This window comes from Oryctolagus cuniculus, chromosome 10 (assembly GCF_051225735.1).
Source record: "Oryctolagus cuniculus isolate XC-2025 breed Fujian yellow rabbit chromosome 10, ASM5122573v1, whole genome shotgun sequence".
NCBI lineage: Eukaryota > Metazoa > Chordata > Mammalia > Lagomorpha > Leporidae > Oryctolagus > Oryctolagus cuniculus.
The window spans coordinates 56,802,250-56,820,824 of record NC_142876.1 but is presented as its reverse complement, the minus strand read 5'-3'; the positions used below and the strand labels follow the sequence as shown (position 1 = coordinate 56,820,824).

Below are 18,575 nucleotides of genomic sequence, written 5' to 3'. Positions count from 1 at the left end.
ATCCCAAAGTAGAGTACCTGTGTTTGAGACCTACCTTTGCTTTCAATAATGCATACCCTGGCAGGCAGCAGTGATGGCTCAAGTAGCTGGGTCCCTGCCACTCATGTGGGAGACTTAGACCGAGTTTTGGGCCCCTGGCTTGGGTGATGGCCAGTATTGGCTATTGTGGGCATCTGGGGAGTGAGTTAGCAGATAAAAGATCTCTTTATCTTTGTCTCTCTTCCTTTCCAATGAATGAAAGATCAATTCTTGGAGTGGGTGTTTAGTGTAGCAGGTAAGATGCCCATTTCCTCATATCCCAAGTAGCTGGGTTAATTTCCTGGCTCTGGCTTCTGACTTCAGCTGCCTGCTACTGCAAATCTTGGGAAGCATCAGTGATGGTTCAAGTAATGTGGCTCCTGCTACTCACATGGGAGACCTACATTGAGATCCTGGCTCTCTCACGTTTGGCCCAATCCAGTCCTGGCTCACTGTGGGCATTTGAGGAGTGAACCAATGACCTGTCTGTCTTCCTATCTGCCCTCCAATTAATTAACTAATATAAAAAAATAAAAGACAAAATCTTTTTAAAGATTTATTTGAAAGGCAGAGTTACAGAGAGAGAGGGAAAGAGAGAGACATATCTTCCATCCACTGGTTCACTCCCCAAATAGCTACAATGGGCAAGGCTGTGCCAGTCCAAAGCTGAGGATCCTGGAGATTCTTCTGGGTCTCCCATGTGGGTGCAGGTGCCCGGCCCAAGCACTTGGGCCATCTTCTGCTACTTTCCTAGGCACATTAGCAGAGAGCTGGATTGGAAGTGGAGCAGCTGAGTCTCGAACCAGCCCCCATAGAGGATGCTGGTGTCACAGACAGAAGATTAACCTACTATTCCACAATGCCAGCCCCAAAGATAAATTCTTCATGTGAATAATGTTAAAAATACACAATTATTTGTAAAAAAGATTTATTTATTCAAGAGAGTTACAGAGACAGAGAGGGAGGGACACAGAAGAGAGAGATCTTCATCCACTGATTCACTTCCCAAATGGCTACAATGACCAGAGTTGGGCCAGGCTGAAGCCAGGAGCTAGGAGGTTCATCCTAGTCTCCCACATGGGTGCAGAGCCCAGGCACTTGGGCCATTCTGCACTGCTTTCCGAGGCACAATAGCCAGGATCCAGATTAGAAGTTAAGCAGCTGATGGCCGGCGCCGCGGCTCACTAGGCTAATCCTCCGCCTTGCGGCGCCAGCACGCTGGGTTCTAGTCCCGGTAGGGGCACCGGATTCTGTCCCGGTTGCCCCTTTTCCAGGCCAGCTCTCTGCTGTGGCCAGGGAGTGCAGTGGAGGATGACCCAAGTGCTTGGGCCCTGCACCCCATGGGAGACCAGGAGAAGTACCTGGCTCCTGCCATCGGATCAGCGCGGTGCGCCGGCTGCAGCGCGCTGGCCGCGGCGGCCATTGGAGGGTGAACCAACGGCAAAGGAAGACCTTTCTCTCCGTCTCTCTGTCTCTCACTGTCCACTCTGCCTGTCAAAAAATAAAATAAAATAAAATAAAATACAATAAAATAAAAAAAGAAGTTAAGCAGCTGAGACTTGAACTGGTCCATATGAGATTCTGCCACTGAAGACAATGGCTTAATTCCCTGTGCCATAGTGCCGGCCTCAACACTTTACTTTTGATGACTGGAATAGAGTGGGTGGTTGAGGAATACAAAAAATACCCACCAGTAATTTTATCAGATGTTCTATTAGCATATGAAAAAGATACTCTTATGAACCATGATTCACACAATATTCACTAAGCTTTTGACAAATGCATCAACAGATCAGCTCAAACCCATATTATGTTGGATGCTGGAGTTACAGAGTAAACTTCCAGTTCTGATGTCTATTTTTCTTTCTTTTTAACTAGTGGTTTTAGCTTAAAAGGAGAAGAAAAAAATTAGTAAGGATCAGCAAATACCTGTGGAGAACTACTTTTATGGTGTACATTTAATTATCCTTCTGAGAATTAGCACTTCTGAAGAGGAAAAATAAATTTCTATGGGAAAACAAATGAAGGAAGAGTGAAGGCCTGTTCTAGTTTGGTTCCATATAATGAAATCTATATGAGTATTCAACAACTGAATGAAAAGAAAAAAATCTGACTTTAAAGTCCAGATTAAAAATAAATCTGAGAGGCCAGCTTTGTGGTGCAGTGGGTTAATGCCCTGGTCTGAAGCACCAGCATCCCATATGGGCACTGGTTCTAGTCCCGGCTGCTCCTCTTCTGATCCAGCTTTCTGCTATGGCCTGGGAAAGCAGCAGCAGATGGCCCAAGGACTTGGGCCCCTGCACCTGCGTGGGAGACCAGGAAGAAGCTCCTGGCTCCTGGCTTCGGACAGGTGCAGCTCCATCCGTTAACGCCCATCTGGGGAGTGAACCAGCGGATGGAAGACCTCTCTCTCTGCCTCTCCTCTTTCTGTGTAACTCTGATTTTCAAATAAATAAACAAATAAATAAATCTTTAAAAAAAATTGAAATTTGGCTTATAACAGTTACCAAACTGAATATTTAACTGAATCCTCTCAAGCAACAGAATAAATCAGAACTAAGTGACAGGGTCAGGTTTTCTATTAATTTATAGAGGCAAAAATAAAGAATCCATAGGAACCACCATAAATCATCTGACATTTATCCACAAGTTTGGAGAAACATGATCACCATGCTCTGTGGAAGCATGTTAACAAGAAAGTGTATAGGATACTATACACCAGTTTGCAGAAGTCAGTAGTACATATTTTCAAAAATGAAGGTTAATTTACTCTCAGGGAAATAATTTTCAACACTATTGAATTTTTTTTTCAAATTTAGAAATATTCCAATGATGATCTGGTAAGGCAAGAGACACAAAAAAATCAGAAAGTCATGTTTATTAGAAGATGAACAGAGGATGGCCAATCTGAAACCATAAGCCAGGAGCTTCTTCCAGTTCTCCCACATGGGTGTAGGGGCCCAATCACTTGGGCCATCTTCTACTGCTTTCCCAGGCCAGAGCAGAGAGCTGGATCAGAAGAGCAGGGGGCCAGCACTGTGGCGAAGCAGGTAAAGCTGCTGCCTGCAGGCTGGCATCCCATATGGGCACCAGTACAAGACCTGGCTGCTCCACTTCCGATCCAGCTCTCTGTTGTGGCTTGGGAAAGCAGTGGAGGGTGGCCCAAGTCCTTGGGCCCCTGCACCCACATGGGAGACCTGGAGGAAGTGCCTGGCTCCTGCCTTTGGATTGGTACAGCTCCAGCTGTTGTGGCCATCTGGGGAGTGAACCAGTGGATGGAAGACCTCTATTTCTGTCCCTGCCTCTGTCCCTCTGTAACTCTGCCTTTCAAATAAATAAATCTTAAAAAAAAAAAAAAAAAAAAGAAGAAGAAGAAGAGCAGTCAGGAGCAGAACCAGCGTTCATATGGGATGCCAGTGCTGCAGGTAGAGGATTAACCTACTGCACCACAGTACTGGCCTCAGTCTGGATTGTTAAAGATGTTGCCCTGCAGAACAGTCTCACACTGGCAGTATTTACCCTGAATGTGCAGTATAATGTCACATGTCTGTTTTTCCTTGGGATCTGGTGTCATTGACTAATAGTGTTTGTGATGGCTCCCAAGAATGGCTCTCCTTCAGGTTGGCCATTTGCTATGTATCTGAGGACTCAAGGTGGGACACCACACCACAGGACAGTGGGAAGGTATTGTTTAAGGGGGCCAGGGAGAACTTAGTTTTGGATCAATGAGGGCTCTGGGCATCACATAGCTAATTGATGTCTCTTCCAGATACTTGTCTACAAGATCAGAGCACACAGACCATCTCCTCTTAAGGGTGACACAGGGCAGTAAGTCATGGTGAGTGATGATGTACAGTAGCCACATCACCTAATGAGAATTACTTGTAGAATAACAGTCCAGGCACTCCAGCACCAATAAGAAATCATGTCCATTCTGGATGAGCCCAAGCTGTGGTCATCAAAGACATCAACAATGAGGGAAGAAAGCATATGCATTTCTCTATGTGTCAAGATTTCAAACACATGGTATGGGCTATATAAGCCATATTCCTGTTTACCCATACTCTTCTGGCTATGTGTAGCTTTTGGCCCACCATGCTGAGGGTTCAGGTATGCAGTGTTTTCCAGAATCCCTGCTCAGCAGCTGTAATCCCTATTGTATTCACAGTGTCCAGTCACCTCTCTTTTTGGAAGTTCTCAGGAAGGATGTTACCACTACCTCTTCCTTTACCTTCTTTCCCAAGCCCCAACTCTGGCATTTTAATTAAAGCTTGCTAATATGAAAACAGAACCCTTAATAGTGGTTTATTTTCACCTTTAGTTTGACAGCAATTCTGGAAATATTTGCACAAAAAGGGTCATTTCTTCATAATTTAAATAGACCATGAACTCAGATTCATAATAAAATACAGATAGGGATTAAAAGGGAGGAAAAATCTCTACAGAGTAATTTGAAAAATAATCATAGTTCACATAAAATAATCCAACTTCTTTTGTCACATTCTGAAAGTTTGTATCTTCAAAAGATTCTTACTTACCGAAAAATACTGCTCAGCTTCAAGCTGATCTTGTAGCTCCCTCATTTGTCCTTCATTTCCTCTATATTGCCTTCAAATAGAAGTAAAAACAGTAAAACAAGTGCTCCTATTTTTATGAGACTTTATATTATTCCTTGTTTGTTAAAGTTGCCTTTTTTAAAATTAAAATAACTTGTTTCTAGTATTTTTCAACAAAAGATTTATTTATTTACTTGAGAGGCAGAATTAGACAGAGAGAGGGAGAGATAGACAGGAAAGTCTTCCATCTGCTGGTTCATTCCCCAAATAGCTTCAATGGCTGGAGCTAGACCAATCCAAACCCAAATGCAAACTTGAACCATCGCCAATATAGGTGCTGGTGCCACAGAAAGATGCCTAACCTACTATGCCACGGTACCGGTTCCGAATATACTTTCTTTTTTGCTTTATTTTATATATTTATGTATTTATTTATTTTATTTTATTTGGACAGGCAGAGTTAGACAGTGAGAGAGAGAGAGAGAGAGAGAGAAAGGTCTTCCTTCCATTGGTTCACCCCTCAATGGCTGCTAAGGCTGGCGCGCTGCACCGATCCGAAGCCAGGAGCCAGGTGCTTCCTCCTGGTCTCCCATGCGGATGCAGGGCCCAAGGACCTGGGCCATCCTCCACTGCATTCCCGGGCCACAGCAGAGAGCTGGCCTGGAAGAGGAGCAACCGGGACAGAATCCGGTGCCCCAACCGGCACTAGACCCTGGGGTGCTGGCGCTGCAGGTGGAGGATTAGCCTAGTGAGCTGCAGCGCTGGCCTTATACTTTTTTTTTTTTTTTTTTGGAATATACAGTATTACTTTACAAATTAATTTGGTGAGGTCACACTGTCTGGTTCAACCTTGTTCCTGATAATGATGTTTATGCAAAGCACAGAGAACTTCTGGTAATGAATTTAACTTTTTTTTTTTTTTAATTTATTTATTTGACAGGTAGAGTTACAGACAATGAGAGACAGAGAGACAGAGAGAAAGGTCTTCCTTCCGTTGGTTCAGTGGTTCACTCCCCAAATGGCTGCAACTTCCGGAGCTACGCCGATCCGAAGCCAGGAGCCCAGGTGCCTCTTCCCAGTCTCCCATGCAGGTGCAGGGGCCCGGGCCCAAGCACTTGGGCCATCCTCCACTGCTTTCCTAAGCCACAGCAGAGAGCTGGACTGGAAGAGGAGCAACTGGGACCAAAACCTGGTGCCCATGAATGCGACTTTCAGAAGAAATCTATCCATATTGCAAAAATAAAAATTAAATAGTTTTTTTTTAAAAGTCTTTTTTTTTTTTTTTTTTGACAGAGTGGATAGTGAGAGAGAGAGAGAGACAGAGAGAAAGGTCTTCCTTTTGCCATTGGTTCACCCTCCAATGGCCACCACGGCTGGTGTGCTGCGGCCGGTGTACTGCGCTGATCCGAAGGCAGGAGCCAGGTGCTTCTCCTGGTCTCCCATGCGGGTGCAGGGCCCAAGCACTTGGGCCATCCTCCACTGCCTTCCCAGGCCACAGCAGAGAGCTGGCTGGAAGAGGGGCAACTGGGACAGAATCCGGCGCCCCGACCGGGACTAGAACCCGGTGTGCCGGCACCACTAGGTGGAGGATTAGCCTAGTGAGCCGCAGCGCCAGCCTAAATAGTTTTTTTGCATTAATTTTTACAGAGAAAAGCACTATTAGGGATATATAGTTAAACGTGCAGCAAGTACATAAAAACGAGTATTAATTCAGAATTACATGTTATGGCCAATTAAGAACAAGATGGGGTGGTGGTGTAAATGAATAATCAAATAGAAGGGAAAGCAGAAACAATAAACTGACAGAAAAACAAAGAACACAGACCTGCGCTGTGGCATAGAGGTTTAAGCTACTGCCTGCAACTCTGGCATCTTATATGGGCATCGGTTCGTGTCCTGGCTACTCCACTTACGATCCAATTCTATGCTAATGTTCTGGGAAAAGTAGCAGAAGATGGTCCAACTGTTTGGGCCCTTGCTACCCATGTGGGAGACCCAAATGAAGCTCTTGGCTTTGGCCTGAACTAGTCCTGGCTTCTGTGGCCATTTGGGGAGTAAATCAGAGGATGGAAGATCTCTCTCTCTCTTTTCCCCCTTCCTCTCCCTCTCCCACTGCAACTCTTTCAAATAAATAAATAAATCTTTAAAAAAAAAGAGAACTATAAGTATATAATATAAATACAACTTAAATGAAGAACAGAATCAAAAAGTCAACACAATGCAACCGAAAGATATGAATTTTCAAGGATCAACAATTTTATCTGCAGCTGCTAGGCTTCCATATTAGTGATAGCTTTGCATTTTCAGTATATAACAAGGAATGTGGTTGATATAAAGTCTGTAAAGTAAGATACTGTAGCTTTAATAAAAAGAAATTTATCCCTGATTTTTATAACTCTAGTCTGACGAAATGTGAGGATTTCTGTAAACATGAAAACAGTATGCAAAAACTACGGTTTATTCTTCATAGACGGACTTATTATAAAATCAGTAGTCTTGATAATATCCTTTTATTTCTCCCTTTAAATACTTATAATTTTAATTTAGTGAACATGTTCTTCCAAAGCCTGAACTTCTTTGCAAACCTTCTCTGCAAGTAAACACACTAATTTCTAAATGCTTTTTTTCTATTTTCCTTTCACAGACTCTAAGTATACAACCCCCACCCCCCACAAAATATGGAACACATAAGCCAAGGTTGAACACACAGAAAAAATAAATCACAATATATTATTTTCAGGACTTACTTTGTAAGCTGAGCTAACTCAAATTCTAATAATCTCTTCGCTTCCAATAAAGTATTTATTTCCTGTTTCATCTGCTTTTCTAAACCTTTTAAATTATCTGCCTCAAATGCTTGGGTCTTCAACTCATTTTGTAACAACAGTCGCTTATTTGATTCCTGTTCCAGCTGTAGAGTTAGATTCTTAACCTATGAGAATGAAAAACATAATTGGTATATTAAATTTCTAAAAATCAGACATTATTTGAAAGAATAGCAATCAAATAAAGTACATTATAACTCCTTATACTAATAAGGAATATTAGTATTTTAAAGAGTTTCTTATTATTTACAGTTTATTAAGTCAATCCCCAAATTTCAGACACTGAGTTCATTGAACAGAAAATCTGGTTTCTTCTCCAGTCAGCAAGGAAATTTTGCAATACCAAGAGTTCATAAAAGCCCTTTTTGGGGGGACCTTCAAAGAGTATTTAAATTCACCTGTTTACTCATAAATTTTTGTGCTTATAAATTTTTGTGTACCAGTCTACAACCCTCCAAGGCTCACGAAATAAACTGAATGTATACAGAATTCAATTTCACAAATTTTTTTTTAAGTACTTACCAGGTCTTGTAACCAACACATTCAAAATTCTTACAGAGGTTTACAATGCCCTTCATGATCTGCTCTTTCTACCAGTCTATTCTTATCACTGACTACTCTTTACAGTCTGATCATAGTCTTCAAATCCTCAAATGCAACACACTCCTTCATTTCAGTTCTTAGTTCTTGCACATTGGATTTCTTCTGTCTTCCCCTCCTCATTTTTTCATTCTTCAGCTCTGAACATAAATGCCATATCCTCAATGAGCCCTTCCTAAACTTCCAAATGTGACTAGTCATACACTCCTATAGCATTCTATGCCACCTTTTAATTATTTGTCAAGTCTGTAATGATTATTTTAATATTCGTCTTCCCCTCAGGGCTGTAGGCACCAAAGAAGTCAGGGCCATTCATATTATATTCACTTCAGTAATACAATTTGTAAGTACAGAACCAGGAAAATTAACGGGAAGTAAAACACTATTTTTTTTTTAAGATTTATTTATTTGAAAGTCAGAGTTACGCAGAGAGAGAGAGGTCTTCTATCCACTGCTTTCCCAGGCCATAGCAGAGAGTTGGATCAGAAGTAGAGCAGCTGAGACTTGAACCGGCATCCATAAGGGATACCAGCACTGCAGGCTGTGGCTTTACCTGCTATGGCAAAGCGCCAGCCCAACACTATGTTTTAAAACAACTAAATACAATCTTTCAGATTTTATATATATATATATTCCTCCTTTGTGCTGGCTCTAATAGGTATCTCTAATCTTCTCTTCTTTCTAATCAATTCTATACACCTCAACCAGATTAATTTTCCTAAAAGAGTGTTTTCAGCCACAACTCCTATCAAATTTTAAGGAGTATCAATAGTTGAGTACTCAGGCTTCTCCCATGACTATATAACATGGCTTTTCTCCTCTGGTAATATCAAGTTACTTACCTATCATATTATCTACTCAGAACTTACTCCTGTATAACTTTATGAAAATGTTCAATCTACCAAATGAAGATTTAGCTCTTAAACTATCACTTTTTGAGTCTGACACATATATTTCAAATATTTAAAATTATTTAAATATTTAAAATATTTAAAATCTAGGTAATATCCAACTCCCTTCCTTGCAGAGGTTTTCCTACTTTCAGTTTAAAATAATTTCTAATATATATAAATACATATATATATTAGCATCTATATACAGTAATCACTTGAGTATAATGTCATTTTCTGTTTTGAATCCTGCTTTATAAATGTGTCCCCTGTGCTTTCTATTAATCTAAGCCAGGTAAAGCTGCAGTTTAGCACCTTTTCTTTTGAAATGTAAGAGCAATGCTTCTCTGTGAGGCTACAGAATATCTTATAATGCAGGTGGTTAGAATTTTTCAGAGTAGCAGCCATGGCACTTCAATATTGTTGTATGGTCATAGTGCAAAATGGTATAGACCCTACAGAGTGCATATTCATTCAAAACTATTTGAAGATGAAAATTCTAAATGCTAGGATGACCATACAAAAATAAATATACATACAAGTTGATTACTTCACTCAAATCTCCTTCACGGTATTTAAGTTACAGATAACTGAGGTGGGCATTTAGCCTACGAGTGAAGATGCCAGTTAAGATGCCTGTGTCCTACACTGGAGGACCTTGCTTGGATACTGCGGCTCCTGACTCCAGCTTCCTGCCAATGCAGACTCTGGGAGGCAGTATGGATGTCTCAAATAATTAGGTCTTTGCCATCCACATGGGAGACCTGGATTCAGTTCTGGCTCCTGGCTTTTGGCCCAGTCCCAGTTCTTGTGGGCATTTGGAGAGTGAACCAATAATGAGAGTTCTATCTGCTTCTCTGTCTCTAAAATAAATAAAAAGGTAAAAAAAAAATACAGAAAACAACTCATAACATGATTGGTTCTCTTTTAAAAAATGAGTAAAATCAGCAGTATTTTTCTTACTTCATCCTCCATCCTTTCTTTGTTTTCCGTCAAATGCTCCAGCTTCTGCTGAGATTGCTTCAGATCCACATCCAGCATGGAACACTGCTTCTCAATCTGAACAACCCTATTTTCAGCCTTCTCTCGAGCTTCTCTCTCTTCTTTCAACTTTTTTTCCATCTCTGTTAAAAGCAAAACGTTACAAACATACATTAAATAAAGCCTATTTCAATATTTTTCACTTTACATGGGCTATAAATTTTCTTCAAACTGTTTTTAACCTGTGACTCTAATAGAACTATTAATTATAGAAGCTTTAATGGTATTTAAATGATTTGTACAGGGGAATCTCCTTCTAAATCTAGCTCTTGCCCAATAATTTGAGACTATTCAGTACCATTTTCAGAGCAGAAAGTGAACAGTATAGCTGGAAAGAAAGTAAAAAAAAAAAAGGAGGAAACTGGAGGTAGGTGAAGTAAAAGCAGAAAAATGTGGTTATAATATTTTGCATTCTAAGATTTATTTTATTTATTTGAAAGGAAAAGTTACCTTTGCATTTTAAGATTTATTTTATTTATCTGAAAGGAAAAGTTACAGAGAGAGGGTGAGACACAGAGTGAGAAAGAGAATCTTCCATCCAGTGGTTTACTACTCAAATGGCTGCAATGGCTGTTGATGGGCCAGGCTGAAGCCAGGAGCCAGGAACTTCTTCAGGTCTTCCAGGTGGATGCAGAGTCCCAGCACTTGGACCATCTTCTGCTGCTTTCCCAGGCACATTAACAAGCAGCTGGATTGGAAATGGAGCAGCTGGGACTTGAACTAGTGCCCATATGGGATGCTGGCGTCACAGGCGGCAGCTTTACCCACTATGCCACAACCAGCCCCTCTCAGAAAATTTCAAGAAGCTTAAGGCTATGATAGGAACTCTAATTTATGCAACAAAGATGAATGAGATTCCATAGTAGTACAACATCCATTTTAATAATTACCAAAAGATATTAGTTTACACTGAGACTTCTTACAGAAATATGGTAGCTAAGGTTCTGAGAAGGTAACTTTTTTATGGTAACCCATCTAGTAAGTTTTATCATCAGGATTCAAACTTTGTAAATCCACTTTCACACTGAGATTGTCCTTTAGATAACAAAATAGAAACTATTAGAATTTAAGTTTCTTGTCTTTCCTAACACAAAATCACACTTAGCTGCATAATAGAATAGTCACTTCTTAATTCCTTTCTCTCTAATCAAACAGAAATCCATCCACTTATATTCTAACTCCTAACCCTCTCCTTTGATCTAGACTTACAAACCAACTGACTTAACATTTCCACAGATACCTAATAAGTTTGTCAAAGTTTACATCTAAAATAGATGCCTCTTGCTCCTACTACACACCTCCTCTCAGAACAAATCTACCACAACAGCAGAGTACTAAGATTATAAAGACAAGTAACATCTGAAAGATTTTATGTAACATAAGGAGCATGATTCATACATTTAAAACAATGAAACACCACTAATATATTTTAAGAACAGTTAAGATTTGAAGTTAAAAATAAAAACAAACCAAAAAAAAAAAAAAAAGAGAGAGAGAGAAAAGGATCTAAGTGAGAATGAGAATGACATTTATGAGTAGAACAACCCTAGGAAAAGTAAACATTAAGTATTTTAACAAATCAAGTAAATTGATGATGCTATCATGAACCTTTTAAAAGGGACTAAAACTAAGTTATATACAGGTATATCCTATGGAAGTAGAATTTGTGAATGATCTCAGATTTCTGGCTTGGACTTCTGGATGCTGAGTAATACCACCATTCACAGCCATTACAATACCTACCATTTACTCAAAGTAAGTATACTGTACAGGTATTTTGCATGTATTTTTTCACCTAATTTTTTTTTAAATAAGCATACAATGGTTAAGAGGCAAAGTACTTAAATCGGATTTAAAAGTCTGGAAGACTACACGGCCATTAAGCAGATTAGTGAGAATAAAGAGTAAGAGCAGGTCTGATTGATAGGGTCATTAATTTTCCCCTGAACAAATGGAATTTAAGGTGCTAAGTGACACATTTAGATTGTAGTAGGTCAATATCATGTAGAAAGTGAAGAAAAGGTGGCTAGCATTGTGTTGTAATGGGTAAAGCTGCCACCTGCAATGCCAATACCTCAAATGGGCACTGGTTCGAGACCCAGCTGCTCTATGATCCAGCTCCCAGCTAAAGCACCTGGGAAAGCAGAGGAAGATGGCCCAACTGTTTGGGCACCCACACCCATGTGAAAGACCCAGAAGCAGCTCTGGGCTCCTAGCTTCGTCTGGCACAGCCCCAGCCGTTGAGGCCATTTGGGGAATAAAACAGTTATTGGAACATACCCCCATGCTTCATAACTCTGTCTTAAAAAAAAAGGCTGCATTTGAAAAAGAAACTGAAGAAAAGGAAAAATCTTTTCTTAGAAGCTTGAATATTTTATTTTCTTTTTAAATTTTATTGATTGACTGGAGAAAGAGCACATCTGCAATAGCTAGTACTGGGAGCCAAGAACTCAACTCAGGTTTCTAACATGGGTGACATAAACCCACCTGCTTAAGCCATCACCCCCTCCTATAGGGTCTCCATTCCCACGAAGCTGGGGTCAAAAGCTGGAGCAAGGTATCAAACCCAGATACTCTGATGTGGGGCATGGGCATCTTAGCTGCTAGGCCAAATTCCTATCCCAGAAGTTTGGCTATTTTAGAGGGACAGAATGAAACAATGGTAATGAGTAAGGATCACAGGTTGCTGCAAGGGTGTGTTTTTAAGATTGGAATGGTTTACACATGTTTACAAAAACAAAGAAGTCAGTGGAGGAAAAAAGGTAGAGAACACAGAGACGAGAAGGAAATAAATTAGGATGAGTTAAAAGGACACTAGCTCTGCAGAAGGCCAGGAAAGGAAGAGGTTTCTCTTCCTGCAAGATGAGAGGGAAGATAATGAAGATAGATAAAGAAGTGGACTGACAAGTAAGGGAACTAGATGTTGGTTCCTGGCTTCAGCCAGGTCCAGCTCTTGCCACTGTGGCCATTTTGGGGAATGAACCAGCAGACAGATGGTTTCTGTCTTTATACATACATACATATATACATACATATATATATATAAAAACACTTACCACACATTGCAACAGACTTTGCCTCTTCAATAGATTGATGTTTGTCAGTTAAACGAGCTTTCGTTACTTTGTGTTCATTCACCTCTTGTTCTAAGCGTTGTTGTAATGATTTAAGCTTATAGTTTAGATCTATCTCTAAATTATTTTTTTCCTGTAAAATAGGAATGGGGCTCATGTAATAAACTGTTTAAAAGGCATATTATTATATCTTACATTATGTAATATTCCACAAGAGATAAATATCTTACTTTAAAAATCACAATAAACACATGGAATCAGAAGTAAAATATCTTTTCTCTAACTCACTTGAATCATTAGCCATGGCTTATTGCAAAGCAATGTTGTGTCTGTGGTTATGTTAAGGATGGTTCATTGCTAAGAACAGAAATGAGTACATCAATCCTTTAGTATTTTTAAATATTTTGCTATTGCTTTTTAAGAAATACTAAATTACCTTTACCTACATTTGAATCTACGTGCCCACATTTACTTCTGACAAAATTACAAGCATTCCATGGCAAGTCACTGAGAGAGGAAGGGAGAACCAAGTCAAAATACATTCCATTTCTCTTTAGATACTTTTGGTCTTACAAAACACATCCAAAGATAAATAGTTGCTTTCCATTCTTTTTTTTATTTTTTTAATTATTTATTTTATTCATTAAAGAGGCAGAGAGACAAAGAAAGAACTCTCCTATCCACTAATGTTTATTTCCCATATGTCTGCAACAGCCAGGAGTGGGCCAGACCAAAGCTGGAAGTTAGTAATTCAATCTACATCTTCCATGAGAGTGAGTGGGACCCAACTACTTGAACTATCTCCTGATGCTTCCCAGGGTGCACATTAGCAGGAAGCTGGAATTGGAAGTGGCACCAGAACCCGCAAGTCACTCTAATATGGGATGAAGGCATGCCAGGCTATGTCAAACACCAGCCCCAGGAGTAGCTTTTCTGATCATTTATCTGATGTTCTACTCAACCTCCAACAATTCAGGGAGGCACTGAAAGATGACAGCTAGATAAGAATATCAAGTATTTGTTTTCTTAGCGAGTTATGTTAATAGAGGGTAATTAATCAAATGTCTCATTGTTATGAAAATTTTAGGGGAGGATGGTTAGTGCAGCACTTAAGACACTGCTTAGGATGCCCATATCACAAAGTAGAGTACCTCATTCAAGTCTTGGCTCTGTTTCTGCAGCTTCTTTGCCAGTGCATACTCTGGAGATAACAGATGTTGGCTTAAATAATTGGGTCTTTGCTGCTCACATGGGAGATCTGAAATGAGTTCCACACTCCTGGCTTTCACCTGGCCCAGTCCTGGCCCTTGGGGACATTTGGGGAGTGAACCAATGGATGAAAAATCTCTCTACCTTCTGTTTTTCAAATAAATAAAACATAAAATTCTAAATGTAAAGGTCAGTCACTTCACATTCTTTTCTCCTTTGCTAACTTTTACCAGCAAAGTAGTATAGGCAAAGTCTACTACATCCTGATACTTTTGTTTTCTTTCCTTTTTGTTTTTAATTTTTATTTATTTACTTTCATTTTATTTTAAAGAAAGAGATCTTTCATCTGTTGGTTCACTCGCCCAATGTCACAACAGCATGGACTGGGCTATGTCAAAGCCAGGAGCCTCGAACTCCATCTCTAACTCCCAAGTGGGTAGCACAGATCCAAATACTTGAGCTATCATCTGATGCCTCTCAGGATGAGCATTAGCAGGAAGCTGGATGAGAAGTGAATTCAGGATTCAAACCTGGCATTCCAATACAGGATACAAGTATCACAACTGGCATTTTAACTGCCTTGCCAAACGCCCACCCCTGTTATGTATGGATCAGCATCTTCATCTTACCCACAGACCACAAAAACAAAACAAAACAAAAAAAAATGGGGAAAAATATTTTTTAAAAAAGGTATTTTCAAGCCAGAGCAATTTATGATGATCTATTAACACTAAATATCTAACACTCTCAAGAGGAAAACCAAATGAAAATAACAATAAAATCATTTACTTCCTCACACACCAAGTAGCCAACCAAACATAAGAACTTTTGGAAAGGTTAACTGTATAAACATTAGGAATAAATTTTGTATTTTGTAAAACTACCTTATAATCTTTGATAATTAGCAAATACTATCTTATGTTAAATTATTTACCTTTTCTGAATGATTAAGCATATCTTGAGCCTCTTTTCTTTCTCCTTCCATTCTTTCAAGATTGTATTTGAGATGCTTCACCTCCTCTTGTAAAGATGTAATTCGAGCTACCAAGTGAGAGAAACGTTCAAGTCCACGGTTACTGAGGTAAAACTTTTTTGTTCAGTATCATCATTAAGATACAAAATATGGATTAACTTCCGATCAGGTAAAATTTTATAAAATTTATTTTAAAGATTTATTTATTCATTTATTTGAAAGACAGAGAGGGAGAAAGATCTTCCATCTACTGATTCACTCTCCAAATAGTTGGGGCTGGTCCATGCTGAAGTCAGGAGCCCTCAACTCCATCCTGGTCTCACACATGGGTGGAAGGAGCCCAAGAACTTGAGTCATCATCTGCTGCTGTTCCAGCCCCATTGGTTGGAAGTTAGATCAGCAGCAGAGTGACCACAACTGGAAATGGCACTCTATGGGATGACAGCTTCACAAATGGAAGCTTAACTCACTGCAACACAATGCCAGCCCAGTCAGATAAAATTTTAAGAGTTTTCCTGGTAGTATACACAATAAACACAATATAAAGCAGTAAAAATGTTAAAGCTGATTAGATATCATCTAATGCATATTCCTTATTTTACAAGTGGTCAAAGATATGAAGCCTGAGCTTGGACTAGAAATAAAACCCAAGCCCAGCCGGCGCCGCGGCTCACTAGGCTAATCCTCCGCCTGCAGCGCCAGCACCACGGGTTCTAGTCCCATTCGGGGAGCCAGATTCTGTCCCAGTTGCTCCTCTTCCAGTCCAGCTCTCTGCTGTGGCCTGGGAGCGCAGTGGAGGATGGCCCGGGTCCTTGAGCCCTGCACCCGCGTGGGAGACCAGGAGGAGGCACTTGGCTCCTGGCTTCGGATAGGCGCAGCGTGCTGGCCATAGCAGCCACTTGGGGGGTGAATCAATGGAAAAAGGAAGACCTTTCTCTCTAACTTTGCCTGTAAAAACACAAACAAACAAAAAACAAGCCCTTATTGTATGCTATTTTTCTACCAAAATTTAATTATTAAGTGCTATGAATGTGCACTTTGCAAAAAGTGTTTAAGAGTAATTTAAGCAACTACAATGGCAGCAAGTTATATGTGAGGATACTTCAAAAAGTTCATGAAGGATGGAATTATCTTAAAGATAAGTTTATTTCTGTGCAAAACTTTTGAGCTATCTATGTATAGTTCCTTCATAATATGTATTTTCCACAAACTTTTATTTTATTTATTTTTAAAAGATTTATTTATTTTTATCTATTTGAAAGGCAGAATTAGAGCCAGTAGAGAGATAGAGAGACAGAGAGAGAGAGAGAGGTGTCTTCCATCTGCTGGTTCACTCTCCAAATGTCCGCAACGGCCAGAGCTGTGCTGATTGGAAGCCAGGAGACAGGAGCTTCTTCCAGGTCTCCCATGTGGCTGCAGAGGCCCAAGCACTTGGGCTATCTTTTACTGCTTTCTTAGGCCATAGCAGAGAGCTGGATCAGAAGTGGAACAGCCTAGACTCGAATTGGTGCCCAAATGGGATGCCAGCACTGCAGCTGGTGGCTTTACTCACTAAGCCACACCACCGGCCCCTCCACAAAGTTTTCTCGCTTTTTAAAGATTTATTTGTATATTTGAAAGTCAGAGTTACACAGAGAGAGGAGAGGCAGAGGCAGAGAGAGGTCTTCCAGCCGATGGTTCACTCCCCAGTTGGCTGCACTGGCCAGAGCTGCGCCAATCTGAAGCCAGGAACCAGGAGCTTCTCCAGGTATCCCACGTGGGTGCAAGGGCCCAAGGACTTGGGCCATCTTCTACTGCTTCCCAGGCCATAGTGGAGAGCTAGATTGGAAGTGGAGCAGCTGGGATACAAATTGGTGCCCATATGGGATGCTGGCACTGCAGGCAGTGGCTTTACCTACTACGCCACAGCACTGCTCCCAAATAAATAAATCTTAAAAAAAAAAAAAAAAGTTCATAAAGTGACAATGTGAAGATGACAAGGCACAGCTGCCTCCACAGCACCTTAGCAAGTACATAAAGTTTGTGAGGGACATGATCTGGGAAGTATTCAACTTTGCCCTAAATGAGTGCCATGCCAAGGTCTCCAAAGATAAATGGGCCCTCAAATTCATTAAGAAAAGGGTGGGGACACACATCTGTGCCAAGAGGAAGCATGAGAAGCTGAGCAGCATCTTGGCCACTATGAGGAACATGGCCACCAAGAAGGATTGACCCTTTCCTCTTACATAATTCTTCACATCCTTTGCTGTGGGGAAAAAAAAAATCATGATTTCATGAATATATTTTTTAAATTTACTGGTTACCTTTGGAAGACACTGGGGAAATAAATCACTATTCTGAAAACAAAGGAAAGAAAATAGGGATTTACTCTTTCTTTTATAAGCTTATCTTGTATAACTATTTAATTGAAGAGAAAAAGGTTCTCTTTATAGTAGTATTCCAGTTAACGAATAAAAGTGGAATGATAAAAACATAATCACCACTGCAAACTCCTAAAGAAACAAAGGAACGAGGAAACAAAGGAACTGTAAATGACTCTAACATCACAAAAAGATTAACAGACTTTATGTGCTCCTGGTGCCAAAGTACTACTGCATATGAGTATTCTTGCCAAAGTCCTTTCTGCAGCTGATCAAGCCTCTAGATCTGACACCCAGTTTAAAGTATTTTTAGGAACAAAAGCCAGTGTTGTGATGTAGCAGGTAAAGCTGCTGCCTATGATGCTAGCATCCCATATGAACACCAGTAGGTGTCCCGGCTATTTGAATTCCAATCCAGCTCCCTGATAAAAGCCTAGAATAAAGTAGAAGATGGCCAGAGCGTTTGGACCCATCACCTACGCGGGAGACCTGGATGAGGATCCTGGCTCCTGGCTTCAGCCTGGCCCAGCCCTGGCCATTGAGGTCATCTGAGGAGTAAAGCAGCAGATGATTTCTCTCTCTGACTTTCAAATAAATGAATAAACCTTTTTTTTTTTTACAGTATCATAGGAACAGAGCAACATGTGAAATGACACCAGCAGATGAAATCAGCAAAATTCAGAACAAGAGATACACAAACGAGAGATACTAAAAAAAACTTAACAGACATATTAAATCTAAGGTGCAGACTTTGCTGGATCCTATTTCAAACAAAACAAACACAACGAGAACAAATTATAAGACCTTCTGGAGGAAGCTAAGCATTGGTTAGGTATTTCATAGTATTAAATATGCAATTATCAAATTTGTCCAGCTTTGGTATGGTATTATTATTCTTTTTATTTTTTTAAAACTTTATTTAAGGTATAAAAATTTCATGTATTTCCTATATACAGATTCAGGAACACTGTGATAATTCCCACCCTACCCTCCTTACTACCTGTGCTCCCACACTTCTTCATCCTTCCT

The 18,575-nt window shown here is 40.1% G+C and overlaps 1 protein-coding gene and 1 pseudogene across 2 annotated transcripts in view; both read right to left on the bottom strand.

Annotated features, from left to right (window-relative positions):
* The window catches only part of ROCK1 (Rho associated coiled-coil containing protein kinase 1), a 144,523-nt gene that overhangs the window by 29,324 nt on the left and 96,624 nt on the right, over positions 1-18,575 (bottom strand). For both annotated transcript variants that reach the window (NM_001082367.1, XM_051851073.3), the window contains 5 exon segments: positions 4,557-4,626; positions 7,322-7,506; positions 9,853-10,013; positions 12,987-13,137; positions 15,148-15,254. In NM_001082367.1, coding sequence (NP_001075836.1) covers positions 4,557-4,626; positions 7,322-7,506; positions 9,853-10,013; positions 12,987-13,137; positions 15,148-15,254 — 674 coding nt within the window.
* Positions 3,350-4,211, bottom strand: LOC138844041 (death effector domain-containing protein pseudogene; annotated as a pseudogene).